Below are 27,611 nucleotides of genomic sequence, written 5' to 3'. Positions count from 1 at the left end.
TGCTGAAAAAAGTAGTGTTCTGGGTAAAAACAAAGTCATCATACAATGGTCAAGGAAGAAGAGCCAGATAGTTATATTTCACAGTGTTCATCTTCTTGCTGGAAAAGATGAGCAGAGTAAGAGACCTTTCTCCTCAAGACAAGACAAAACAAAACCCGCAACAACAGGGGGAAAAAAAAAAAGTGTGTTAGCCAACCTTCTAGTTTTGAGTACCTGCTAAAATCCTGCAAATGAACTTGTAAAATCAGGTAGTCTGCTATGTTTAGCAACCACCAGCATGCACCTCACAGTCTGATTTTCAGTGCAGAGAGCAGCAGGGACAGAAATGAGTAGTTTGAAGCTGCCACTAGATTTTCTCTTTGTAACTCACTCACTCCAGGCAGGCTTGTCTTTGATCAAGATGTGTATGGGTTTTTTTCTACTATTTATTTTCTACATGCTATTTGAATTTAGGACATCTGTCCTGTAAATTCAGAGCCTTGCTTACAAGCCTGCCAAAGATGATAGAAGTTTTTATCCTATTGGATCATTTGCTAGTTATTCTGTAACAAGCATGTGTTATTTCTAACATACAAAATACCAGAAATAAGCTGTCTCTCTTTGAAAATTAACTTTTACGGTCAGTATAATTTTTCTTCCTCCACAGTGAACAGTTATATAATTGTTATCCCCTAAGCTAGTGTAAGCTGGTCTGCCCTGACTGGAAAATGTTTTTGGGATGAGAGAGAGAGCCATGAAACATACTTTGTACTATCCATTTGGCTTTACCAGCGTAGCATACTGCATAGAAACCAGTAGTCCGTTTTCCTCTCGTTGTTTAAGGTACACATTTAAAAGGCCAAAAGATTTTTTTTCTCATCTCAGACTCACAGTATGTATCTCATAGATACGTCTTTCACTCTCTTCCCACAGGAGAGAAAGAAAATATAGCTGAAAAACTACACGCACACAGAAAAATTACCCGGGACCGGTGACACCATTGTTCAGCCTCGCCCTTGCTGAGAAGGTTTCCACACAACACTGCAACAATGAATTTCCTCCGGAGGCGTCTCTCAGACAGTAGTTTCGTGGCAAATTTGCCCAATGGCTACATGATGGACTTGCAGCGCCCTGACAACTCCACGAGCTCCCCGGTTTCTCCTGCCACAGAGAGAAAGCATCCTCAGCCACCGCAGCCCTCACACTCTTCCTCTACTGGCACCAGCATCTTCAGCTCCATCTCCAGTGCCATGAAGCAAACCACACAAGCGGCTGCAGGACTAATCGATCACTCGGCCAGCCCAACACCACCCGTGGCCCAGAAACCCAAGATCCTCCTGGTGATCGATGATGCGCACACAGACTGGTAAGTCATCACGGTCCTCCCTGATGAATTCAGGTCTCCAAAGTTTGGGGGATGAGAGGGATCTTGGGAACATGGGGCATCTGCAGGGGGGTACACAGATCCTTTCACATTTAGGCCACCCACTCTGGCTCCAGGTCAATGTCTGAACGGTGGCTTGCATAAACAGCAGAGTAGGCTTTTCTCATATCTTTCTTGCAAAAAAATTTCACTTGGTACTCATTGGCAAACTTCTTCATAGCCTCAATATATGAGCACACTTAGGTCATTCTTGGCTCAGTAGGCTTAGCTGAGCTGTCATATTTAACAGTGGTCCTAAGAGGTCACAGCTGAAGATGTGTTTGTGATGTGGTTCAGAACCTGTTTGTGCTGGCTCTAAAAATGAAAAGGGACTCAATCTCTCCAGCTCTCAGTCTCTCTTGAGCTTTTGTCTGTATGCAAATTTGTACCTAAACTACAAAAAGATAACCCAAGCTTACTACTACTAATGGTAATGACTGGAGTTCACTTGCTGGTCAAGGGCCCTTCACCTGCTAAGCACAGCAGCTATTGGCAAAAGGCTCTCAGGCTCAGCTAAACCTCAAATTAGTGTTGTTCATGCAGGTGTCTGTTTACAAACAGATGTTTGGATGTTTGTTTCCTGTGACATTGGGCAGCAGAGAACACTTTCCAAAGGGCAGGACAACTGAAGTCTTCTGAAATGTTAGAGAAATGACTTACTGCTTGCTGTGTGCTCCCTTTCAAAGTCAGCTGGTTTAGAAAGCTTTAGGCAAGCTGACCAAGAGACATATTTGGGGGAATATCCAGAGCATATGTCCAGGAGATGCTCATTGTTTTGTCTGCCAGCTTGTCACAACACAGAAAAAAGGAACGGGTAGCACAGGCAGGGGGACCGTATTGAAGACTTCAAAATGAAAGAAGTTGGGTTACCAGGCCTTGGCCAAGGGAGATTATTTTATTGTTCTTTTCATCCCAAGCCACTTTTCAGTAAAGTTGTCACCTTTGGTCTTCTCTGCTTTCCTGGGAGAGAGGGAGCAAGGTGGGACCTGCCTCCCTGGGTGTATCTTCACAAAGCAAGAGCTTAGCTCCTAGCTAAAAAAGGGCAATGACTGAGTACAATTAGGGCAGGCCTCTTGAAGTAAGAGAGGGAAGACAGCGGGATTTTTCTCAAAGTAAAAACAACTTTTTAACTGAGTGGGAAAGCGCCGGACAAGATTGTCGTCGTTTCAAATGTTTCACTGGCCTATTGTCTTTTATCACAGTGGCAGCCTCTTATGGCCAGATAGTTCAGTTGGCAGCACCTGTCTGGCTCAACCCTGATCTCTCCTTCCTGGGTGCACTCACTAGTCTCCCAGCAGGCTGATGCTCACCAACCTCCATCTCTGCTTCACATTTTTGCAGTTCCTTGAAGATGCTGCCAGGTGGCAGTCCCTTAACATAGCATCCTCCAGCTGGGGATAGGAGAGCCTCTACTGCACAGCTCTAGCAGCTGGGGCTCAGCCGGCACTGTTTAGTCCGGACACTGTAATCAGAGAGGAAAGCCCTAGCTCAAAGGCCAATCTAGTTTTTCCTCAAGATTAATGGTGCTGAAGGTAGCCTGGGCAGGGGAAAGGACAAGGAGGGGTTGGACTCTGTTGCAGTGTTTTCCTGCTTTAACATACACACTGCATTCAAATCTCTGCCTTTATATCTCCCAGCTGCTGTTCTGTCATGCAGAATTCGTAGTCTCTGAGCTGAGCTTGCCCAAGAAGCAGCAGCTGGGAGATGTAAAGAGGAGGTATGGCTACTCACGCTGTCTTCGTTCCTCCACTCGTGTGTAAGCACTCCATGCATCCTGCTGGCTTGGCTCTCCCTCTGCTGTCTATAACTTAGCAGTTTCTACACATGATGGGGGACCCCTTTTGTTTCTCCCAGCTCTCTGCCTCTATCCACAAGATTACAGATATAAAATAATGCTTATTGCAAATGCTCCCTGCCTTCAGTCTCTCTAAGGTTGTGAGGGCACTGAACAAAATTAGTGTATGCATTCATGACCATATCCTGACATATGTACAACATGAAAACCAAGGAAACAACATTGCTAGCCCTTGCCTGCCACAGTTTTCCATGCCTCTTTGTAGCATGGACAGAAACACATGCCTAGAAACTTCTCCAGCCTAAAGGTAGCATGTGGTCCTTTCTGAGAGAGCATACCAGTGCAACCACTCCAGTAGGCCAGAAGTGCTACTTCGCAGCTGTTTTTCGTGTCTTCAGGAAACTCAGTGAGCCCTTGAGGGCAGCACTGGAGAGCAGTGGCTCCGTGGCTCCGTGGATGTTTATTCGTGGTAAAGTACTTCTGAGCAATGCCCATCATCTTCTTGGTTTCAGCCAGGGTGTTACGTGAGCTCAAGCTGACCAGCCCGAGGCAGCAGTGTTTGCCTTGTGAGAGCACAGCTGGAGAAGCTGTTTATCCAGGGATTCTGGTTGTCCACTCTGCATCATGTACAGAAATAGTCCCAGACTTTGGAGGGTGATCAACAACCTATTGTTACTTCTGCGCTGGTGATTTTGGGTTTGGAAGAAGCATCGTGTTTGCAATGTGTCTCACCTCTGCCTGCTCTGGTTCTTGCTACCTGTGAAACCTTTGTGTATGGTTTTCAAGAAATCCTTTCCTTCTCCTTTTGAAATAGTTAACTCTACTAGAAAATATCCCCAAGAAATAACTACTGAAGCGCTACCTTTATTTTAAGGGCTGCGGGCTTCCACAATGCTGCCTCCCCCACAGCAAGTTACATGGGGTTTACAACAAGGACTAGCTTGTTCACAGACAGGAAGGGTGAGAGACAGTGGAATCTGCCATTTGATTTCTCTTCTCTAAATGAAAACACTTTCTCATAATTGGAGATTGTAGCAATATTGCCAAGCCAGACATTAATTTATCATCACTGTTTGTATTACAGCAGAGGCAAAGAGCTGCAATTGTGGATTAGGGCAAGGTGTTGCACAAGGGTGTGACGAAATGCTCTAAACCCAAATAGGCAAGTGCATGTAGAATGCACTTTAAAGTGACAAATAGCAATCCTTTCTCTTTTTAAGGAGCTACTGTGCCTCTGATGGTACAGTATAGCATTCAGCTTCTTTCAGAGGTCTGGATGAAGTGAAGAGCATCCTTGGGAATCCATGGCCTGTCTTCCTCCATAAAGTCCTTACCACTCTTGACATGCAATATGCTCTGGTTTATTCCAAAGTACTATAAAAATAATGTGAGTCCCACAGAATATGATCAGCTGCTTTCTGCATTAGCAGCAGTAAAAAAAAAGGTACGTTCTATTAAAAGCAAGGGAACTCACCCAGCTTTCTGTTGCAGTGGCAAAGTTTTGACAATTTTTCCATCCTTCTCCCAGACTCAGCTCTAGCGCATTGCAAGGAAGCACACAGTGAATCTGCCACATGCAGGATGTGCACGAGAGGAAAACGCGATCTGTACGGCTCCCTCGTGCTCTTGGCTTTGACAGACAGCCCACAGAGGCACCCACAGCAGTGAATGTATGCGTGCATTGGCGTGCTAGGGAAAAACTCTGCTTCTCTTCAGTCATTAATAGAATCATAGAATTGTCTACATTGGAAGGGACCTTTAAGATCATCGAGGCTCCAGCCATTAACCTAACGCTGCCAAAACCACCACTAAACCATGTCCCTAAGCACCGCATCTACCCATCTTTTAAATACCTCATGGTACATATCTCAGCCAGGTAGCCTCCACCTGGAGAATGAGGCACTTTCTTGTGGGCCGGCAGTATCTGTGCCTTGGGAGACTTCCAAAAAGGCATCCACAACTCACCTACAGTAGCTGCCAGAAAAAAAGGAGCTCAGACATGAATACACACACCCTCATGCGCGTGCAAATGCACAGCAAAAGGGACCAGGACCATGAGGAGGGGGGATGGCAGGACTCCATGTAATGGCAGATGGGCCAGCTCCGGCAGCCCAACCTCAGCCAGGAGGAAAACGTCCTACCTCTGGCAACTTCCTTGCCCGACACGCTGTTAAGTAAAATCACGCTCTTGCTGGATTGAATTTCTCAGCAGATCAAACAGGATTTAGTACTGTGAATTATTAACCCCCATCCTCTGTGAAAGTGCTCAGCATTCTGGCCTAATGCTTCATATTTAAACAGCTTATTTGGGAAGTGATCTAGCACAGCTAAGGCTCCTATTAACAACATAAGCTAAAAGTATTGCGTTTCAGACCAGACAGCATAACAAAGTTGTTCTTGTTGTATTTGTTAGATATCTTAGTTGCATTTGCGAAATATCTCATGGCACTTTTCAAAGCCATTAGTGTGTTTTGTCCAGATTTCAGCCTGTTTCAAGTGCTAACAGCGTTACATGCCATCTTGCACAAAATACATGTGCCCTGTGTGCGGCAGTTCTACACGAGTCTTGTGCCATGTTTCACAGGAAAAAAAAAAAGGCACAGAGGATATTTTAGGAGACACAAAATCGCATTGTTGTTTTCCCATTGGCTTTACAGTCCAATCTGCCTGAACATACTGTCTCCAAAAATTTAAAGATCAAGTAAGAGAAAAACTGTGATTAATGCTGAATGAAATCCTCTTAATACATCTGAAATGGTCCTTTGTATAACAATAATGTCATGATTTAGTTCTAATTATGGACTGACCTGACAGGATTACTGTTTTATACTGTTCAGAGGAAATTATCAGCCCTTTTTCATTAAAATAAAAATATTTTTACTTCTGATAGTACATGACAATATTGAGCCTTAAATATGTCATTTGAAATACAACTGGTCAAATAATAACAGTCTGATACTGAATTTTAGTAACATGGGACTTCCTAAATCCTAATTTTTTTGCAAGGAATTCTGTTTCAAAAATATTCAATGAGTGTCATGAGTCATTTTATGCTTTCAGTAGGCTGGAGATGACATACTAAGGCTCCCATTCAGAGAAATATTTCTGTACCTAACTCAATTAAATATAATGTGAACTTTTGGACTAGCTTTTGGCTTTGGACTTCATGATCATTTATCTTTATTATTATTGTTCAGCACTGATACTTAAAGCTTGACCCTAGGAATTTGCAGGTCAAATTGTCAAGTTTTGTCTATATTTCCTGATAAGAAGCCCACATCGTCAAACATGGTGGTAACTGACAATAAATGATTATGAATTAGCTTTTATTACATAGGGCTGACCTTTTAAGTTTCACAAGTTCTGTGCAGCTATGTGGCTATAATTTGAAAAAGCTTACAAGTAAAATTTATGTTTTCACAAATCTGGCTAAAAAACTTACATTTTCATCATTTAGCCATGTCTACCCAGGACTGAATATTTCTGTTCCTATAATTCATGCCAAGTGTGACTTGAAGGCGGAAAGGAATTTTAGGGGAAGAGGAGACAAGTTTGTGTTAAATATGTATGTATGTTTGTGTGCACACGCTTGGAAGCAGCATGAAGAGTTTCTGTATTCCCCAGCATACAGGCATAGGGGTGAAAAGGAGGTAAGACAGTCAAAGATATTCAATAAATTGCATTTATCACATTGCTTTCCAATCTGTTTTAGGTATATCACCATCATATCTGCCTGTATTTTTGTCCTGCATATGTAAAGCAACTTGGGATCTAGTCCTCCTGAATGAAAGGTGATACAGAAATGTAAAGGATTAGTATCATTACAAAAATAGATACAAGGAATATGGAAAACATTCCCCACCAGGTTATAAATATGCTAATGCAAGTCAGTTCTGGGACCTTAATTGCTTTACCAGAGTTCCTATAAATGCATAGAATTTAACCTCAGAATGTCCTGTCTAGTCCTGTACATATTAAAAAAATAAAAAATAAAAAAATCCCTCAGATGTATTTCTCAAGGTTTGTGAGCCAGTTTTCTTCTGCTTGAAAGCCAGCAGCCCTGCCTCCCTGTGGATTCGGGTCAGCCTGGTTCCCCTTGCTCCTCAGGTTCAGGGAGGGCAGAAGTGGGCTGGAATAAAGTATTGTCTAATCCTCAACAAAATGATACCCCTTGCAAACAGCTCTGGGCCATACCATCTCAATTTAGCAATGTAGAGATGTTCCAGCAATGTACTGTTTCGATAATGTGCAAAATAAAATTGCTGCCTTACATTATACTTAAAGCAGTGCCCCCCACCTCCACCGCTCCCCCCGGCCCTTTGTGGCCAGGAGGAATGTGACCACCATGTAGCCTTGGGGGGATCAGACCTACAGCAAAGTGTCCTTCCTATCCTGACAGCTCACAGAAGCACAAAAAGCCGTGCCCAAAAGCAATAGCACTGCACTAACTAGTGCTGTTTCTTGGTTTTTTTTTTGGAGGGGGGGGCAGTGGGTGGTTTTGATTACACCCATTTCAGGAGCAGGAGGTGGCACAGGAAGATGCTGGGAGGCCGGTATTGTGGGGGACTCTGTAGTTCCTTGAATAGAAAGAGCTGCCTGAATGGTTGTGTCTGCAATCATTAAAGTGCTGGTGGCTTGCCAACCCAGGTCTCCCCCGAAAACAGGCTTTCGGTTCTCCCTTTCGGAGAGAAAAGGAGGACTCACAAAAGAAGATTAAAAAAAACCCCTTCTCCCTTCCTGCCCTAAAGCTTCCCTTTCTGTGTGCATTCAAGCCAAGAAAATCTTTCCAGCCCTGTAGGGTGGGACCTCGGACCTCATCAAGGACCTCACCATGAGGACTTCCTTTGTCCACAAAAAAACAACCACCCATACCACCATCACAGCCCGATACAAACCTCTCCAGCAGAGGCGTTCCTTTCCTTGGTGTGATCCCATAACTAATAATGCCTCGAGGGTTGTTTTACAGTAACCAGAGCGGGCTGGGTCTTGTGGTTCTTCCCAGAAGGCAACAAAGGCGGTCTGTTCCCACGGCCTGACCTCGGATACCAAGGACCTACCTGCAGCGCAGCTGAGCTGGCTCTCGATTCGGTGGCTCCAGCAAGCCAGGTGGTGACGGCACCGAGAGCAAGATGATTTCGCCCCAGGGAGGCATGGGACTGAGCGCAGCAATGCTGCAGCCCAATTTTTTCCCAAACTTTTGTGGAGCTCCTGGCTATCAGTGTATTCAGGACTACCTTTTGACCCAGCCCAAAACTTAGATTTACCTCTTGGTCTGTACGGTGCAGTTACCCTTTCCTTCTTTCTGTACTTGCTTCTGGTCCATTTAACCTGTGGTTCAGACATTGTTTTCTGAGGTGTCGAAGCTCACATCCATCTTGCTTATCCACCACCTTCAACATCCTGACACCCCCCACCCCTGGCCCAAACTACTCTTACCAAATAATTAACTACCAACCAGTCCATCCCAGAGCTGAACAGTGCATAAGGATCTCTGGGCCAAAGCAGATGTGGACAAAAGCTCTGGTAGGCTGCAGACCTCGGCATTTGTGGAGTGATTTTTCTCTTTCCTATGCCCCGGGGCAGTCAGGTCTTGACCATCTCAAAAGTCCTTACTATTTGCAGCTGGGAATTGCTAAACTGGGGAGAAGCAGTGAAGGGGTTGGGGTTAAGGGCTGGCCCCTGAAAGGAAAACCTTCCCTGTTTTCACCCCTGAAGAAAAAAGGGCACAAATACATCTCTCCTCACCCCTCCCCTCCCCACTGCCTTTACAGCATGTAGGGGCTGGGGGGGGTCGGGGCATTCCAGTGGCTGCTGGCCAGTATCCTGGAAACTGCCTTCTTTTTCCCAGTCCCAGCCCCTTTTATGAAGGAGACAATGCAGACATACAGTGAGTGCCTTGTGCATCACTTGGGCCCCCAGGCCCTTTGACATGGGGATTTCATACAGTGGCCAACCCCCTCCCCCACCTCCCCGATGTCCCCACACACCCAATCCAGGGGGCTTCAGCCTCGCCTTTTCCAGACTGCTCCAAAAAGGAATTACATGCCTTATTTTCCCAGGGGGCTTGAGAGAAATATGTGTAATGTGATTCCAGGAAAATAGTTCAGATAATTCCAGAATTTACCCATGGACACCTTTTAGTTTATTCACCCATGTCTCTTCTTCACCATTTGTCTCCCTCTTTCTTCCACCCGCTCCCTTCCCCACCTCTCCCCAAGAGTCCTGCAAATTTCCCCTCTCGTCAGCATGTTTTGCTCTGGCCCCTCCGCGGGGTGGGAAAGGCTGCTTCCCGCTCCGGATGAGAAGCAGTCTCCATCCAAAGTGTGGCTTGGCTTTCTTTGCTTGTTGCGTCTTGCTCCAAAGGCACAAGCTCAGTCAGAGGATTTGGAGAAATTTGCTATTACAATATCCCCATGCCCCTCTTTGGCACGCTCCCAGTGATACTGAGCCCATTTCTGCGGTGAAGGTACAAGCCGGCTCCTGAGTTGATAGCTCCAGGCCTCTGTTGAGCAGTGATGCCCCAAAAAGTGCCTGGGTTCATTCACATCACAGGGGATTTGGGCTCAAGCTTATTTGTTCATCTGAAGGAGATGGCTTCCCAGTTACTCCAAGATTCACTATCAGCAATTGCAATGACATTTGCTACATCGGCTCCACTGAGGTCTCTCACAGGAAGATTTGAGCTGTATTTCTTTGATCTCTTCCTATCCTAAAAAATTGCTTCATACAGGAGCCATTTCACAGGATACTCTGAAGAAGTCCCATGAATTTAATACAAAATACCAGACTGCCTTCAGAGCTGTATAATGTGTCATAACCTCTGCTTCACCCAGCTAATGGACCTGCAGAAACAGCTTTAAGCTTTGAATCACTGCAATCCTCCGGCCCATCACGATCACTTTAAATCTCTTGTCTCTCCTGGCTACTGCCTTCTCGGTGCTGAGGCTGGTATCCTGCACCTTTTCTTACATGAGCTGCTGTCTAGTGGCACTGTACCTGGGGAAGAGCTCCATGGGGAATTTCTCTGGCCAATGCTTGATACCTGGGCATTTTTTCCCATTCCTCACCTGTGCAGAACATTTTGCAGCCTGACAGAAGTTGTGCAGTCTCCTGCTGCGTCCCTGATGTCTCTGTTTCCCGCAGATCCTGAAGGAAACACTGAAACGGTCCTCTGTGGCAGCTTGGATATGCTTCTTTGCACTGAGAGAAAACAAGCAGAGGGAAGAGAGAAGTAACTCCAGAGGAGACAGCACAAGCTCTGCACAAATAGCTTCTCCTGAATCCCTGTGCAGAGCATGTGTGTTGGCTGATGGGTTGAGCACTTATTGCACCTGCCTTTGTTTTAAAGCAGAAAGAGAGCAAGGCAGATGTTACCGGGTATTTACTGCCCAGAGAAAAATTGTGAGATGATCTGCGCCCTCCTAACAGAAGCAGCTTGTGAGTTTTGGCCCTTTGCTGCCAATCCTTGAAACCGCCACTCCACGTGCAGGAGTTGCTTCTCTTGTGCCATGTTTCCCCACGACGCAGAAGCAGCACAGCAGCACAGGCTGGCCACAGCTCCCGGACCTGTAGCCCAGTGGCCCAACTCTACCCTCCCTGGGCCTGGTGACACGCCAGGCTTTGATGGGGGACTTGGCGCCCCGTGAGGACTGAATCCTTGTGTTTGTAGACTACAGGCATTAGTACAAAGGCGCAGGGGAGCACACCGATTTGGGCAGCCCTGTCATAGACGCAGTGCAAGCTGTCCCAGACAGCTTTATCCCTGTGGTGACACCAGAGGGATAAACTCTGGTATTCGAGTGTCTTATAGGCGTCTTTGCAGTCTTGGACCAGCGCTGGCATCCTTTGCTCAGAGACAAATGCTTTGCAAACACCTAAGGGCACTAATGTTATGCATGATCTTTCTGTGAATTAGCTTTTATGTAGGTAATTGGAGGTGAATTGGTCATTTAAGTTTCCCTGCTGTGTTAAGGATACACTCCGTATCTGACAGAAAATTGTGTATATGCTTCCTCCAGCCATGGTCGCTGCGGCAGACTGGGAGTGTTTCATGGCAGCTCTGGAAAATAAGCTTTTGTTCTTTCCAAATTACTTCATAAGAAGAGGCATCAGGTTTCTTGTGGCCCTGTAATCATGTCAGGGCTGAGGCAGAAAGCAGAAGTTACATTTGTCTGATGCCCTTGCACCCAGAAAATATGTCCTTTTCCACAGTGTGCGGCTTCTTCATTACAGAGAGAGAGGGGTTCAAGGCAAGCTTTCTCCCTGGAAGTCAGGGCAGACCTTTGGCTGTTTATTACGGTTCTTCCTCCCTCCAAGCCGGTGCGGCCACATTTAAATGCATCGCGTACCACTGTAAATCCCACCCAGGAACTGCTCTTGAGCACGGCCCTGCCGTTTTCTTCAGTCAAAACATGTTTACATGCTAATTTGCTGAGATCACAGCAACCGCACCACTCCATCTGCACCCTGCCTAGCCAAATTATAATGCTGTGTTCTGGCGGGTTGAACATCTGACATGCTTTAAAATAAAGGGATGGCCAGCCAAGTGGTGGTCAGTGCTGCAGGCTGCCCGGGAGAGGGGGTGGCTTCGTGTAGCCAGTGCCTTGCCAAGTGTCCCAAGCTGGGGGATGCCCGACAGCCCCCTCCCCCCCTTCCAGGGTGATCCGCTCCCTCTGATCACTGGCACTTGGCTGTGCTGCAGGTGAATGGGGACACTTCTGAGGGTCCTCAGATAGGCTTGTGACTGGTCTTCTGGTTGCCGCTCCCCTGGTGCACTGCAGGCTGCCTAGATAACCCTCCAGCATGTCACTTCCTAGGCAGAGGTCTGGAAAAACCTTACTCAGGTGATTTAAGGGCAGAGAGCATCCACAAATGTCTTGCACCATCTCACCTACCAGAAACATCCATCTATCTTTCTCCTGCATCCCCACCAGAGCAATGTGGTCCTTTCCTTCATCTCTTGTCCACTATATGAGCCAGAAGACATTTCATACATTAAGCAGTATTGATCAAAAGATTCTCTCTCTTGCAACAGAGGCGTTATGATGTTTCCACAGAATCAGCAATGATTCCGGCTTGCTTGAAATCCCAGGGGCTCCAGGGTGAGGATAAAGCCATTTTTCATTTCAACATGATAGCCTCTACTGCCCAGGGGCTCCAAAGCCCCAGATGCAAATTGAAAACATCACTCCATCCGTTTCAGAGACATTTCAGGAAGAAGTGTTTCATTCTTACCCTGGGCTGTGTCAAAATGGTGGGCTGACCAACATATTTGGCTGCAAATTGTTTAGCACCTGTAGTCTTCAGAGACACTCGGAGCAGGTTAACCCTCCTGGGGGGCTGTTTTTGAAAGAAAGTGATATATTGTGCTGTTAAAAGAAAGTTATCTGAGGCACTGGATGAGGAAACCTGTGTGGAAAGAGGTCACGCGGTGCCTGAGTTGGGGTCCTTTGCTCTACTCCAATGACTCCTCACACTGGATGTGCCTTCTGTGTGACTATCTGTGAGCCAAGATGGTACTGTAAAGATGGGAGAGAGGATTCGTTAACCACGTGAAGGCTAACTTCCTGGACTAGGCAGTGGAAGCCTCCTTGCTCCATCTGTACTAGGATGAAGACTGGTTAATCACACTTCATTAGAAGCTGAAGCAAAGCAGCACCAAGGAGTTTGCAACCAGCTGGTCATCAAAGAGGAGAGGCCATAGAGGGAAGAAGTATGTTTCATAAATATGGGTAAGGAGTACACCTTATGAGTGTGCTGGGAATAAAAACAAGCTTTTACCAGTGAATAGTGTGCCTCAAATTTCAGACCAGTTCCTGTGGGTCCACTTAAAGCCCACTCCAGTTTTTGAGAAGTCACTGGTTCCAGCAGTATCCCCAATGTTTAGGAGCAAGGAATGTTGCCAGACCCTCTAGAGCCATGCCTCCAGAAACAGGATGGAATTATTAAGTGTATTTAGCGTTCCTGTTTATTGTTAGAGGCGTGATGTCTCAGCTTGTCTGTTGAGTTGCTTTTTTTCATGCAACAGTCATAAATTCAAAAAAGGGAGGAAAAATGGCCAGAGCACTGCTTTTTATACTGGATAGGGGTTGTTCGAGCCACTTGGTCTTGGTTACACCTGGCTGCTACACCGTCCCTCACTGACATCTATGCAGAGGTCTTATTAGCACCATGCTGATGGATGGGCTGTCTGGAAGGGAAGCAGGATACAGCTTTCAGATACCTTCATTAGAATAGAGAGGAAAACTTTTGACATTTTTTATGTCTTTTTCTAATAAAATGAAAACTTTTCACTTGGTTTTGAGCCAGAATGACAAAACCAAACAAGTTCTTTATTTACATTTCGCATTTCTGGGGGAGGGGAGCATTCAGCTGAAAACTGGTGTGTTTCAGCCATGGGGAAAATTGCCTTCCTACTGTCTCTCCTTTTTTTATTGGAACAAATAGACACCTAGTAAAAATGTGAGCCAGCTTTCTTTTTTTTTTTTTTTTTTGCTAATACTATAAAATAGGGAGCAAAGCCGGCTTCCCCTCATTTTCCTTTACTTCTTTATCCTGTCTTCTCTTTGCCAATTGGAAACAGAATGCAGAGAGCTACTTTGTCTCTGGAAACAGCTCTTGCAGGGCTTAACTGTGTTTTCAATGCTTTCCAAATAGAAGAGGTTTTTGTGAACCTACATGGTCTTCCTGAAGTTTTAGGGGGGAGGTCTGAGAAAATAAATTCATATTTCCTTCTGTCAAGCTTGTTTGGCAAGGTGAAGAATTGGGGATAAATATTAACAGGGAAAATTATACTGGCCATTTCCCTGCTAACTAATCACTGTAAGGGGCATTATACACAAATTTGAATAAAAAAGCTAAAACTGCCTGCCCTTTTCCTGTGTTTTCTTCTCCAACACTACTGTCAGCTTTCCCCTGTCATGAGCAACCGATCCTTCTGAAAGTGTTTTCTTGTCTGCATAGCGTAGGCAGCTAGGAGCAGAGGTGGTAGAAGGTGTACATCTTTCTCATGACACTGTTCAACTCCAGAAGACACAGTTTCTCAGTTCAGGAGAAGAGATTCTGCATTAGTGACACTGCAGATGCAGATACTGTTTCTCTAAACCAGTGGCAGAAAGACAAACAGAATTGAAAAGCGGCTCTGGGGTGAGAGAGCAAGAGAATAAGCTTTACATGTACTTCAGCTGTGATGATAAAGATCCTTGCTCAACATCAGAAGTAGTTTCCAATGCTGTGCCATATGTTGCTCTCCTTCTTTTACAGAATATAGGTTGAGTATTAAACGAGGTATAGCAAGGAATCATTGATTAGAGTTGTTACTCTGGAAAAGATTAAGAGAGCATTTGGTTTTCAGTTTGAAAACAAAATGAAAAAATCACAAGCCTTGAAGGAACTTTCCAATGTGGTTTTCATCTGGCTTGGCAGGTTTCTCCTGGAGAACACAAAGCTGAAAGAAGATAGGAATAAGGAAAATATTCTGTGACCCGGATAGAAATTCATCAGCAAAAAGGGAAATGCTGAAGCAAAACAGTATGTAATGAAAGCCAAAAATCTTCTTTAACCATGTTTGTCTCTCTCATTTCTTCTGCAGGGCCAAATATTTCCAGGGGAAGAAGGTGAATGGAGAATTTGATATCCGAGTGGAACAGGTCAGTGACAACTGAATTTGGCTCTAAGAAACGTGTGTGGACAGGGTTGAGTTCTTAATGACAGATAATTTGTGGATGTTTCTTCTCTTGAAGAAAGAAACTAATGAGAAGCTTTAAGACATATCCATTTTATAGAATTGGGGAAGCTATAAAAGAAAATATCTTATTGGGCCACCCCTTTGTCTTCCCTACCTTTGCAGAATCAGTCGCTACTTCACCTTAAAATTAATTTTTTTGTTCTGGTGATGGGATTATAACTTCTTCCATTGGAAGAATTGAAATTCCCTCACAGTTCCATATATATGCCTGAAAATGTGCAAAGCTAGTGTGCCGCAGTACGTTGGCAATGTTATGTTCCACATGCAAGCTATACAAGTCTTCTGATTTACCCTGATTTAAGCCTAAACCCTTTGGTTTAAGTATGAAAAATAACTACATATGGCAAAATCTTTTTATCTGTTGAAAGTCCATAGGAACAGTGAAGAGGTTCGTGGCCTGTTTTCTGATGTGCTCTGCAAGGCATTGGACAAATCCTGTTTCTCTGTTAGCCTTGGCACCAGCCATTCATTTCAGTTGAAAACTCTTCATGTTGGAGTCTGTCCCCTCCTCTCTGTGTTGTTGCAATGTCTGTCAAAATGAAGTCCCAGTATTGACTGATACTTTGGATGCTGTTGTCAGAGTAGAAATGATTATTAATAATCATCTGCAGGTGCCTAACGTGAAAGCAGGCATAAGAAGAGAGAGATGTAGAGATGAGCTGGTGATCCTGAAGGAATCATATGCTTGTTTTGTACTCATTAGGGCTATAAAACTGCCTGGACGGATAAAGAAAGCTGGTGAATGTTGTTTGAATTATCTGGTATTTTCTGTCTTTATAAAGCTGTTGATTGTGCCTCATGTGTGTGTGTTTGTGTATGTGCGCACACACGTGTGTGCATGTGTGTATAGAACTATTAATGCATTGGTTTTGAAGGCTTTCTCAGGACCCATTGCCCTTGATAAGGTGTTCTTTCTCTTTTCAAAGGTGTGCTGTCCAGTTACTTAGGACTATACATAAGCACACATGTTCTGATCAAATGCTGTGTCTGGAACAGAAAAGTCACCAAGTCTTTTTTTTTTTTTTTTTTTTTTTTTTTTTGCAACTATGATACCATGAACACTTCATTTTCCTCTTTTTCTTGGTATCACATGGGTCAGTACTGGATGGTATTACTTGCACTTTCTTATGAAAGTCTTTATTTTGCTGGCTGCCTCAGTAAATGTCCTAAAAGAGAATAGGAAAAAAAAAAATCACACTTCTCACATATAAATATAGAATCAAATAATAATTCGGCCTTTCCCTTCAAACCTCTGATCCAACCTGGTCCACCACTCAGAGCAGGGTCAGCTGCAAAGCTAGACGTGATACTCTTCAAAATGACCTGTTAATTCTTTCCTAAACCTCCAGTCTCTGCCTTTGCCCTCATAGTCCTTCTTCTCAAATGTTATTGCACTTGAGGTCCTTATAAAGGAACTATCTTCCAATGGTTGGTGAGTGGAGAAGGGCAGAAGTGGACTCTTGATCCCTGATGGCTTAAACCCAGTAATGACCCTTGTCATCGTCGCTGTCACTAAATGCTTATCGTATTCCCCCAAGGACTCTTCCCCAGCCTGTCTCTTGAAATCCTTCACACAGGCTCAATGTCCATGTTTGAGACAAGGCACCAAGTTGCTCCAAGCAAAGACCGTAAGGCTGGTGCGACTCTGCTGGCGAGGACCATTGCCAGGCCACTTGCAGTCTTCTTTAAATAATCAGCATAGTGGCCACAGCATTGCCCACGGGAATGAAGCGCACAGTGGGTAGGAGAGTTGAGGAACAATGAACAAGGGTCCCGGCTGCTTCCCCTTGCCCCCTCCCTGCCCCTCAGATCAGGCAGCCGAGCCTTCACATAGAGGGCAGGGAACTGCTCTTGACTTCCCCAGACCTCGAAAGCAGAAGGGATGATCACTTTCCCCAGCTGGATCACTGTCTTTCAAGGGAAACACAGAAGCTGCATTGTTACGGGCAGTCCTCGAATCTGACCTCAGGCCCCTCTGCAAATCGTTGAGGCCAAGAAGGGGACGCTTCTTTCTTCAAAGTCTGACTTTCTGTCCCCTTCTTTTTTTGCCCATCCATTCTCACTCAGTATTTCTTTATAATTAATTTTCATTCATTGCTCCTACACTGATTATCTGGAGCCTTCCTTGCTTCTTCGTCCTCTTCCTCAAGCACAATCCAAGAATCTAAACTGTTGAGGAATGGCTCCCCTGAGTCTGAACTCAGACCTTCTCAACCTGAAAAACAAATGTTCTTCACAGTTTCCTTAGCGGGGGGGGGGGGGAGGGGGGAATCAGGGAATAACTGTGTTTGCCACCGTGGTCCACATCTTTCTCTTTGAGTTCACAGCTCACCAGTCTTCACTACTATAATTGTCCCGTGAAAGGCACACAGACTGTGCCATGGTGCCCAAGCCCTAATCTGGCTGTTCAGTTCTGAATAAACTGTACATCAGATCAAAGTTTGACTCCCAGGCACCTTCTGAGCCACTTGGTCTGCTCAGTAAGTTCATTTAGTTTTTCAGTTTCCCATTTGATCCTGCTTCAGATAACCACACATTATTGACTCAGCCAGAAATACAGTTTGCCTTAGGATTGTTTTTTATATTTTATAGGAAAAAGACTTTTGAACTGAAAAGCTAAATAACAAAAAAGTTTGAATGGCAGAAAGCAGTGAAAGGAAATATCCAAATGTTAAATACTCTTGAAAAACCACATTGGGAAAAAACAACTGCCTTATTTTTTCTGACCATGCTAATTTTTTTGCCATTCTTCCAGGATGCTCTGTAGTTGGTTTAAACCAAGACTTTGCCTTCTTGCTTTTTCTCTTCCTCTTTCATCTTCATCTCCATTACATCTTAATTCTTTCTTAGCAAGCAATTTCAGCAATCTCTGGGGGAAGCAGAGGAGGATAGTAGGTGACATTTTTTTTAAAGTCATGACATCACTTATTTGTAATGGAGCAGGAGTGCTGAAAGCAGTGCTGTCTCTCCCTCTCTCAGCAGCGGGAAGTCAGTTATCTAATCTTGTTATACACCCCTACCAGCTCTCTGAGCTGCCTCTCCCCCTTGGCTGTCATCCGAGGAATGCAAGATGTATGTGATCATGCTGTCTCGCTCCGTCTATCCCCCACACCCAACACTCTGCAAGGCATCGGCTGATTTCAGCTGAACTGGAGAAACAGGCAGAAGTTTCAAGACACTGAGTTTCTACAAGAAGTGAATTCAGCTCATATTAGACACTGGATAACGCGCAGGGAGGAGACTGTTAAATGCCATTCTGCCGCTCATGGAACTGCTTCTGTAGGTCTCAGCTTGTATGAAAATAGGTTTTAGGGACTCTCAAAGAAGGTTTCCAGGTTCTTTAGCACAGAAATTGATTGCATGACCTCAATACCAGCCCCAGGCCCTTGTTCTTCAGCTAGGTCTATTACCACTAGCAAGAGACAAGAGATGCTGTGGGCACCTCCTGGTGCCAGTGAATAGGAGAGAGAGTTGTCAGGGACACTGTGGCGGGTACACCCACCCTCTGTTGTCTCCTGTCATTCATTAAAGTGAACATGAGGTCTGACTTTGTTTCCACCTTTGTTTCTTCTCTTCTAATGTTCAGTGTAACATCCAAAACTTATTTATTACTACGCTTTAGAGGCTGTGGGATTTGTTATTGCCTACCCTTGACTGAAACCCAGGCAGGCAACACCGTTGCCTTCTGCCTGCTGGCTGCAGGGGAAGCAGTGCAGGGCTGAGTGAGGGCTGGGGCGGTGGGAAGCAAGTGCAAGTTCTCTCCTGAATCAGGAGATATCTTTGGAAGCAGTTTGGATTCCATTTTGATTATTTAGATATGTTTCCACTACAAGTCCGTCTGTAGCAATGATAGTCATTCATAAGACTGAATGAAACATTGATCAAAAAGTGAAAATCTATTTGACCTATTCCCATTAAAAACCTGATGATTTAAGTTTTACTCAGTGAGGGTAAACCTCCAAGGTTTAAGGAGCAGCTTAATCTAAAAATACTATCGCTGTTTCATGCTAACAATAAGGTTCTTAGATTTTGATCCATGTTGTTGTTTTTACTTGCCTTGTGATTTCCAGCTTTGAGACTGCAGTATATACATCTCCCGTTCTTTTCTCTAGAAACATGAACGCTAGAGAAATTATTTTAGAAATGAAGAGTATAAGTATGATTAAGTGGCTCTAAGGCTAAGTTGAGCTTAAAGAAGAATCTTAAAGTGCCACAGGAACTGACCACATTGCTTTTAGTCTCTCCCAAAATTAATTCTGCTTTTATCTTCTTAGTCTTTCACTGGCCCGAGGACAGGAGGCATTAGAAAACAGAGTGTATTCAAGAAGAGAAGAAATTATACCATAGGCCTTATGCTCTGTCAGACATTTTCCAGCACTAGAGGCAACTAGTAGTAGTAACTCAGCACCTCCTTCCCCACCCTCTCTGCCCTGTCTCAGAAAAAACTAAGCCTTGCATGCTCTAAGGATTTCATATGACTCTGGTGTTTCCCATATGGACCATAACAAACTCCAGGTGGGGGTCTCCTTGGGCGTTAGGAATGCCTGATGCACAAGCTGGATGCTGCATGGCTGCGCATCCCCAACACACCCAGGTACAAGCGGAAGAGGGCAGGAGAGCCAGGGCTGAGACCTGGACAACCACAGACCCATCGGACACTGTGGGTGGTGGCCAGATGAGTGGGATACTTGCTACCTCTCTGGCAGAGAGATGCCCACAAAGCAGGAGATGTTCAGAGCACTATCACTGGGATGACCACAGAGACCTGACTTACAAGAGGAGGCTGGAAGAGTTGAGTTTGTTTATCCTGCCAAAACAGAGGCTAAAGGAGACACAGCTGATTTTAATAAATACACTGGTTTAAAAAAAGGTTTCATGACATGTTGCCTGCAGTAGCAAGGGGTTAGACCCTATGACTCTGGTGGGCTTTTCCAGTCCTGTACCCCTTGTTGATCAACAAGAGCCCAGGAGAGGAGAGAAGACAGACCTAGCAGGCAACAGCATGCAGCACTTCTTAGAGAGAGTCTGCCACCTTCAGGGTACCTTTCCTTCAGATGTTTCCCAAAGGCATTTTAATATATTCAGAGACATCTTTCCTGGCATTAGCTAATTGCTGGTGGAGGGGCGGGGGTGTGGTGGGGTGTGAAAAGGATGAAGGGGAGTGACGAAGCCAAAAGGTTCATCCAAATTTTTATTCCTGTTGTTTGTCCACCCGTCTCCTTCCCACCATTTCCTGCTTGACAAGGTGGGTCCGTCTGTCCGTCTGACACACATTCTTCTTGCACAGCTCATTCACTTGTTCCCTCTGCCTGGTTTATTTTCAGGGAATGATTATTCAGTGAACTCCTATGTACATGCTTCTGGAAAAGTCTTGTGGTATAGATTATGACTCCATTGGCAGCATTGTCAGGAAAAAAAGTTGCACTTGGCCCTCACAGAAGATAATTGTAATACAAATCATGAATTCCAGATCCGTTGTACTTCCCATCCTAAAGAGCGTGCGGCCTAAAGTGGTCCTTTCAAAAGGCAGAGTCTGATAGGCCTGTGTGTGATGAGAGGAAAATTAGCCTCTTATCAAATAACTGCATAGTTTTTATTCATTATATGTTTAGGATTTTTTTTTCCAAACGAAAGCCAGAAAGCAGTTCAAGAACAGCAACAGCAGTTCTCATAGCTTTGCCACATACAAGCATTCAGAAACCATGAATAAAGGGACTTGGAGAAATAGCAAGAATGACTCAAAAATCATTATTTTCTTAAATAAATAGTATCTTTTTTTTTTTTAATTTTATTTCCATTGGCTTTTGGAGGCTTACAGAGTTCATGTTTTTGAGGTATTTCCTGGGATCAAAAGGTTTAGAAATGTGCTTTTGCTAGAGCTCCAATTTTCGGGCAGTCACACAACTTCTGAAAAGAAAATTTAAGAGACAATTCCAAATGCCACCAAAGCTGATGCACCAAAAGGCACTCTCATAGGTCAAAGCATGTGGACCTTCAGCATCAGAGCTGTCTGTAGCCAAGGAGCATGCATCCTAGCTTCAAGACTTGTGAAGAGCAGTTGTGGAAGCTCCCCTTGGAGCTGCACAGCAGCATCCCCCTCGCAGCTGGACCCTCTCCGTCATTTTCTCCCAGAGAGTAATCCCAATGCTTGGGGGCAGATGGGGAGCAAGGTGCCTCCCCAAGGGAAAAGGTCTCGGGAAAGAGACACGGGGAATCAGGGTGTGCAATCTCTAATTCTGCATGCATGTGCACACCAAGCATGCACAGCCCCAGCCCTCCCCCTCTTCACATCCATACGCTCTGTTTACCCTTCTGCCTGTGCAGGATTTAGGGATTGCTTACTTCTCCACTGAAATGCTTGTAACAGTTGTAGTGAAATGTGCTGTTACAGGAATGCAGCCTGGTGTCTGCCAAAGTCTTTCTTTCCTTATACATATTGGAAAATCCACCAAAAACTAAAGCATAAAATCCACTGAGGAATGTATGTGATTTGATTAAACAGTAGTAATTCCTCATCCCAAGTGCCTAAGCCATGACACAGACCAGCCTGTTATTCTGACTGTGTTTCGTGTCATGGGGTAGAGGGAGAAAAACAGACATTTAGTGATAATTGGCGAGGAGTTTCAGGAGCAAGACTGGGAGAGTGGAGAGCCTTGGTCAGAGCACAATCAGTGGGTAGGGGAGACCCAAAGGAGACATGGAGACTGGGGAGCTCCCACCACGAAAGAGACCCGGTGCCCTGCAAGCCACCTGTGGCTCCAGTGTCACCCACTGAGTCAATCCATCTGCCCCCAAGTGGGTGAGAGGAGCTGGTCAGAGTAACTACCGAACTCGTGCTTAGGATCCTGATGAGGGTACTCTGCATTGCCTTATGGAAAGCTGTGTACTGTAGTGGTAGTTCAGTGCTGTGATTTATGTGATGGAATAACCCCCCCAAAAAGCCAGTGTACGTGTTACAGCATATGGTGCGTTGCACTGAGGAAAGTGCTAAAACCCACTCTGCTATTTTTGTCTATGAGCAGTATATATGCAAATGGGTGTATATGTGCAAATATTCACATAGAAGTCTAATATAACTTTGTGTCTCCCTTTTAAGTAATAACCAACCTGAATAGCTTTTAGTTAGGTTATGTACAGATGAGGGTTTAGGATGTTCAGTACCTTAAAAAACCCACTGTGCCTGTCATTGCATGGGCATGTCAAGTCTGCTTGCTTTGAAAAAAAAAAAAAAAATATCAGCCACCACCCCCAAAACACAAGTCCAAAACCCTGTCTTGCATCCCTATCCCTGCACTCCTGTGCCACAATGAAGATGAACTGACTTCTGCATCTGCTCAAAGAGCAAACTGGGATGCTTTCCTGGGGTTCCCCTTTGACATGCAGGGAGAATTTTAATAAGGGCCTCTGCCAGATACCAAACTTATCCCAGGACAGTTGAGGCTTGAAGGCACATCTGGATAACTCCTAGTCCAATATCCTGCTCTGAACAAGGTCACCTAGAGCAGGCTGCCCAAGACCATGGCCATTACAGATTTTAGTGTCTCCAGGGATGGAGACTACACAGGCTCTTTGGGCAACCTGTTCCAGTGTTTCACCATCATTACAATAAAAAGGGTGTCTTGTGTTTACATGGGATTTAGCATATTTCATTTTGTGTCCATTGCCCCTTGTCCTTTCCCTGGGCACCACTGAGAAGAGTATGGCTCCATCTTCTTTATTGCCTCCCAGCAGGTTGTTACAGACCTTGACAAATCTCCCCCTTATCCATCAATCGTCAACAGCAGATGCACAAGACAGGGAAGTGAAGACAAGTCAGTAGCCTAGACAAAGTAATGCAAAGATTACAGTGGATCTCAGCCAGAATACGAGTATAAAAATAGTCATGTTGCTTCACATATGACAAATCCATACTGAAATGTATGGACAGCAGTATTATACATAAGGCGAGTGGCCTTACATTTTGCTCAACAATGGTCATGTCTCTGCTGAAGGATTATGGTGAGTTTGGGCCATTACAGCTCAAGCAAGTTGCGGGCCTGTCAGAGAGGATTCCAGTGACAGCAAGAACACTGATCACTGTGCTGAAAAACATCACCTACAAGAAAATCTTACAAGAATGGGGTTAGTTTTTTCTAGGGGAAAAAAGGAAGAAGAAAGGTTAAGTCTTCAAGCAGTAAATCTTCAGGTTCTGCAGGAGGAAGTAATGGAGAAAAAAATTACAGTCTTAAAAAGTAAGGGGAGAGATTTAGGCTGGACATTGGGAAAACTTCCCAAGGTTGTTAAGGCACAGATTGCCTGAGGAGGTTCCTCATCTGTGGAAGATACAAGAAGGTTATATAGTATCTGCATAAAACAGCAGAGATAGAGCTTAGGAAAGAGAGACAGATTATGTGATGTCTTGAAGTCCTTGCAACACAACTTTCTGTTATTCTATGAAAAATGCTTAACATCAAGCTTGAAAATGTGCTTCCCATGAATTATTAATAGGTATGGCTACCAAGACAGTCATTTCTACTATTGTATGATTTAAAATTACACAATTTTCCTTTTTTTATTGTCAGCAAACAGAAACAGAAACTCTAAAATAGCTCACCAAAAAAATCTCCAGCACCTAGAGAAAAATGATGGGAGACACTGAGAGTAGTTTAAGGTTTAGTCCAAATAATCTGGAGAGATTTCTGAATCTGAATACCTGAAATAGGCTTTTTAACAGAACTATCCTCAGCTTGGAGAAGAGACGTCTTCAGGGAGACCTTGTAGTGGCCTTCTGGTATCTGAAGAGAGCCTACAAGAAAGCCAGAGAGGGACTTTTTACAAGGGCTTATAGCAATAGGACAAGAGGTAATGGCTTCAAACTGGAAGAGGGTAGATTTAGATTAGATATCAGGAAGAAATTTTTCCCTGTGCAGGTGGTGAGACACTGGAACAGGTTACTCAGAGAAGTTATGAAGGCCCCATCCCTGGAGGTGTTCAAGGCCAGGTTGGATGGGGCTTTGAGCTACTTGGTCTATTGGAATGTGTCCCTGCCTATGGCAGGGGGGTTGGAATGAGATGATCTTTAAGGTCCCTTCCAACCTAAACTGTTCCATGATTCTGTGATTCAAAATATCTCTGCACATATTCCCAGATCTTGGCCTCACAGAGGTACAAAATATTTCTACTCCCACAGTCTATATTACATTATTCTTCAAGACGGATTGTGTCACGTTTGTCACACATGGTTCACTCTTGCCTTAGATGTTTTTGCAGCCACTGGCACCATTGCGAAGCAAGTATAAAACACCATCGGGCTAATGAAACGCCGCCTTCTAATCAGTGAGTCCTAACGCAAATGTCTTTGCAAGGCCAGGGGAGCTAGGCTGTCCTGTTTCATGCATAGTTACCTGTCAACTCTATCTGCATGGGCTGCTTTCAAAGACCTCTTTGTCTGCAAGGTAAACTCAGGCTGGAGATGATCTCAGACTTGAAATCCCAGCCAAGGGAAGTCATCAGGCTACAAAACCCACAAAGTTAAAAATACAGGGAGCACTGGAAAATCAACAGGAAACAATTTCTGCTGACTGAAGTTTCTTCCAAACGCCAGCTAGCAGCAGCCTGTCAAATGGGACAAAGCAGCTACGTGAAAGCAGCAGTGGTCCTTAACTCAGTCCGTTAAAGTGGGAGCGAATGCCAGGAAAAGATTAGGATTGTCGCTCAGCTGTGATTGTATATCTGGATGTTTTGGGGGCAAGGTAGCTGAGTCCCCCAGACCCTCTCTCCACTCCTCCCTCCTTGCCAGGGTGCCCCGGACAATGGTTACCGAAGGGGATTTCTCCCTTTCTTCTGTTTTTTTACATTAGCAGGCTTGAAATTAGTCCTGGCAGTTGGGTATGAAGTACTTACCAGCTCAGGGGATTCCCAGGCCTGTTTGCACGTCAGGTGTCTGAACACAGCTTTGTTTGGTCTGACTGCTTCAGGGCAATGCCTGTCAGACCGACTTACTTAGATTGTAAGTGCCAGCCATCAAATGAAGATTGTCCGTTTTCACCCCCAGCAAAGCAAAGAGTTACGCTCTTTAGTGCAAAGCCATTTATGGAAAAAAATTATGGAAGAAAAGCATAAAAAACATGAAAACACATATCTAAAACTTCCCTCTCTTGCTCTGGAGTTCACATCAGATGGTGCAACCCTCAGCTGCAGAAGCTGGAGGTCCAGCTCAGTAACACTCTGCTTCCAGAGTGGGACATCTCTGAGGCACACTGACACAGAGGTGGGAAACCCATCCTTTCATCTCCCCAGTCCATAGAGCCTCTCAAGCCCACATGATTTTTTAAACGCATAAAATGCAGGTGCCTTTTAGAGGCACATATTTTCTTATCTCTGATCCAATATGATCCCCAAAGAAGCGTGGCTATGGCCAAGGCAGAACTGTGAAATCTATAAAAAAGCCCAGCCAGTCACTGCCATTCCATCTGTGTGTGAGTGTATGTGGTTGAAGTAGGATTTATTTCTTGGCAACAGGAATTTTCTCCCTCCTTTCATTGTAATTGGGAGTTAAAATGATGTAAGATCATGTAAGGGTGTTGCTTTAAAAAGTTTACACAGGGCCACAGACATGAAATCTTATTACATCACCAGGTCACCAGTCCACGATCATTGCTTTAAAATTACGTGGATTTAAAAAAAGAAGTTGGAAGTGATTTTTTCATTTGTCGTCTGGCCTCTGAGCCTTTACAGGTGCACTAGTTCTCCATTGGCAAGTTTTTTCCATGTGTTCATGAGGACAAAACAAGCTTTTTTTCATTTTGGGTTTTTTTCTGTATAAAAGTTGTTCCTGGCACTATCTTTTGGTTCCAGCTAGTAGAAGTATCAGGAGAACATTAAATAGTAAAAGGATCTTGATAAAATAACAAGCATTAACAACACCATCTGAGTGCTCTCATTTTAGGTACCCACTGGTTAGAAGATGGTTTTACTGCTGCCCAGTCTCCGTCATACTAAGTCTGAAAGAAATGCCGTGACAGGAAGGGGAAAAAAAGATGTTCATAGGGAGAAGACTAAATTTTCTGTCTCAAAAAATGAAACCTGATTGTTTATGTTTATGTTCATGTTTATGTTCATGTTCGTGTTTAGGTTTATATAGATAGGCACAAATTTAATACAGGATTCTGAATCTGTACGGGCATGTCTGCATTGCGCTGGAAAGAGAGGACTTTCATGGCACAATAATAGACTATTCTAGTTTAAGGTCTCCTCATTTGCTCATAAAAACCAGAGTTAGGATTTGGAGCCCAAGAGGAGCGCAGATCAGCTAATCCTGCCATCCTCCTCCTACTCAGAGTGGCCTGAGACCATCGAGTCTCTTTGGCATTCCTGTCTGAGGGGCAGCAGAGCCAGCGGCCATGCGGGAGGATTATCACACCTCTCGCCCAATTAATCGCTCTGATTTGTGTCTTAACCTTCACTGACACCCACTGCAGTCGTAATCACCCCCGTACACATTGCCTTCTGCTCCCCATAGCTTAAATATTCCTTGACTACCTTTCCAGCTTTGTAAGTCTCACTTCTTTTAAAATATAAAGTGTTTTAATAATTGAGCAGTACTGTTAATAGCCTAGCCAGCTTTGCTAACCCTTTAATAGTTAAAATCTTAATAAGTAAACCGCATCAGGTGGGTTTCTCTGCTTATCACCTTCCTGCAGCATAATGAGGCTTTTTAGCTATTTAGGGAGGTTTAAATCTTTTGTATTAGGTTTATAGCTGGCCAGTGGCACGACAGCCAACTCAGACATAATTCTAAATGGATGTTTCCAAGTGGAAACTTGGAATGTGAATTCAAATGACCTTACCTCTTTTTATTATTATTATTCTTTCCTGTATGCGTTTTTCAGCTTTCTCATTCTTAATTCCTTCAGTACTTATTACTGCAATAAGCCTTAATCCTGTATACTTGTACACCCCAAGCGTGGGAGCCGTAAATACTTCTGCAGTTTCTCCAGGGCAAATCAGCTGTAATTGGATCTCCCATTGCCTCACAGAAGAAAAAAAAAAAAAAAAGAAAAAAAAAAGAAAAAGAAGGAAAGGCACATTCCAGCTGAAGGCAATTCTTCATCTGTGTCCATGTGTTTGTGTCCCTGCTGCTCTCAAATAATGCTCTGTCCTTTTGCTCTCCTCCAGGCTGAGTTCTCTGAGCTGAACCTGGCTGCTTACGTCACAGGCGGCTGCATGGTGGACATGCAAGTCATGAGGAACGGTACCAAGGTGGTAAGGTGAGGAGCACCAGCTTGTCTTGAAAATCGGGCTTTCTGGAGCAATGTTTGGGCAAGCAGGATAACCTCAGGGTCTGACCGGTATCTGAACTAGGGCAGAGCAGTCCCAATTAATTCAAGATTTCCTGAAAGCAGTGGAAAGACTGACCTGACTTGGGTGGTTTTGTATCAGGTCTCGTTTGCACATTATGGCATACAGTCATTGTTTCCAGTCTAGAAACAACCACAAATGCCTCCTTTTCAAGTTCTTTCTAGCCTTAGGTCTCCCAATAAAAGGGAGAATGGATCTTCCTTTCCCTTGATTTTTCTCTCATAGAATCAGAATCTTAGAATGGTTTGGATTGGAAGGGACTTTGAAGATCATCTCGTTCCAACCCCCCTGCCGTGGGCAGGGACACCTTCCACTAGACCAGGTTGCTC

At 44.4% G+C, this 27,611-nt stretch overlaps 1 protein-coding gene across 2 annotated transcripts in view; it reads left to right on the top strand.

Annotated features, from left to right (window-relative positions):
• The first annotated feature begins 1,028 nt into the window (after positions 1-1,028).
• SYN3 (synapsin III) overlaps positions 1,029-27,611 on the top strand; it is a 179,783-nt gene continuing 153,200 nt past the window's right edge. For both annotated transcript variants that reach the window (XM_009881983.1, XM_009881982.1), the window contains exons 1-3: positions 1,029-1,345; positions 14,788-14,845; positions 27,100-27,191. In XM_009881983.1, the coding sequence (XP_009880285.1) occupies positions 1,029-1,345; positions 14,788-14,845; positions 27,100-27,191 (467 nt within the window). The remainder of the gene's footprint in view (positions 1,346-14,787; positions 14,846-27,099; positions 27,192-27,611) is intronic.

Source organism: Charadrius vociferus, unplaced genomic scaffold (assembly GCF_000708025.1).
Source record: "Charadrius vociferus isolate BGI_N301 unplaced genomic scaffold, ASM70802v2 scaffold883, whole genome shotgun sequence".
Taxonomy (NCBI): domain Eukaryota; kingdom Metazoa; phylum Chordata; class Aves; order Charadriiformes; family Charadriidae; genus Charadrius; species Charadrius vociferus.
The sequence above is the reverse complement of the archived record's forward strand: the minus strand, read 5'-3'. Positions and strand labels throughout refer to the sequence as shown.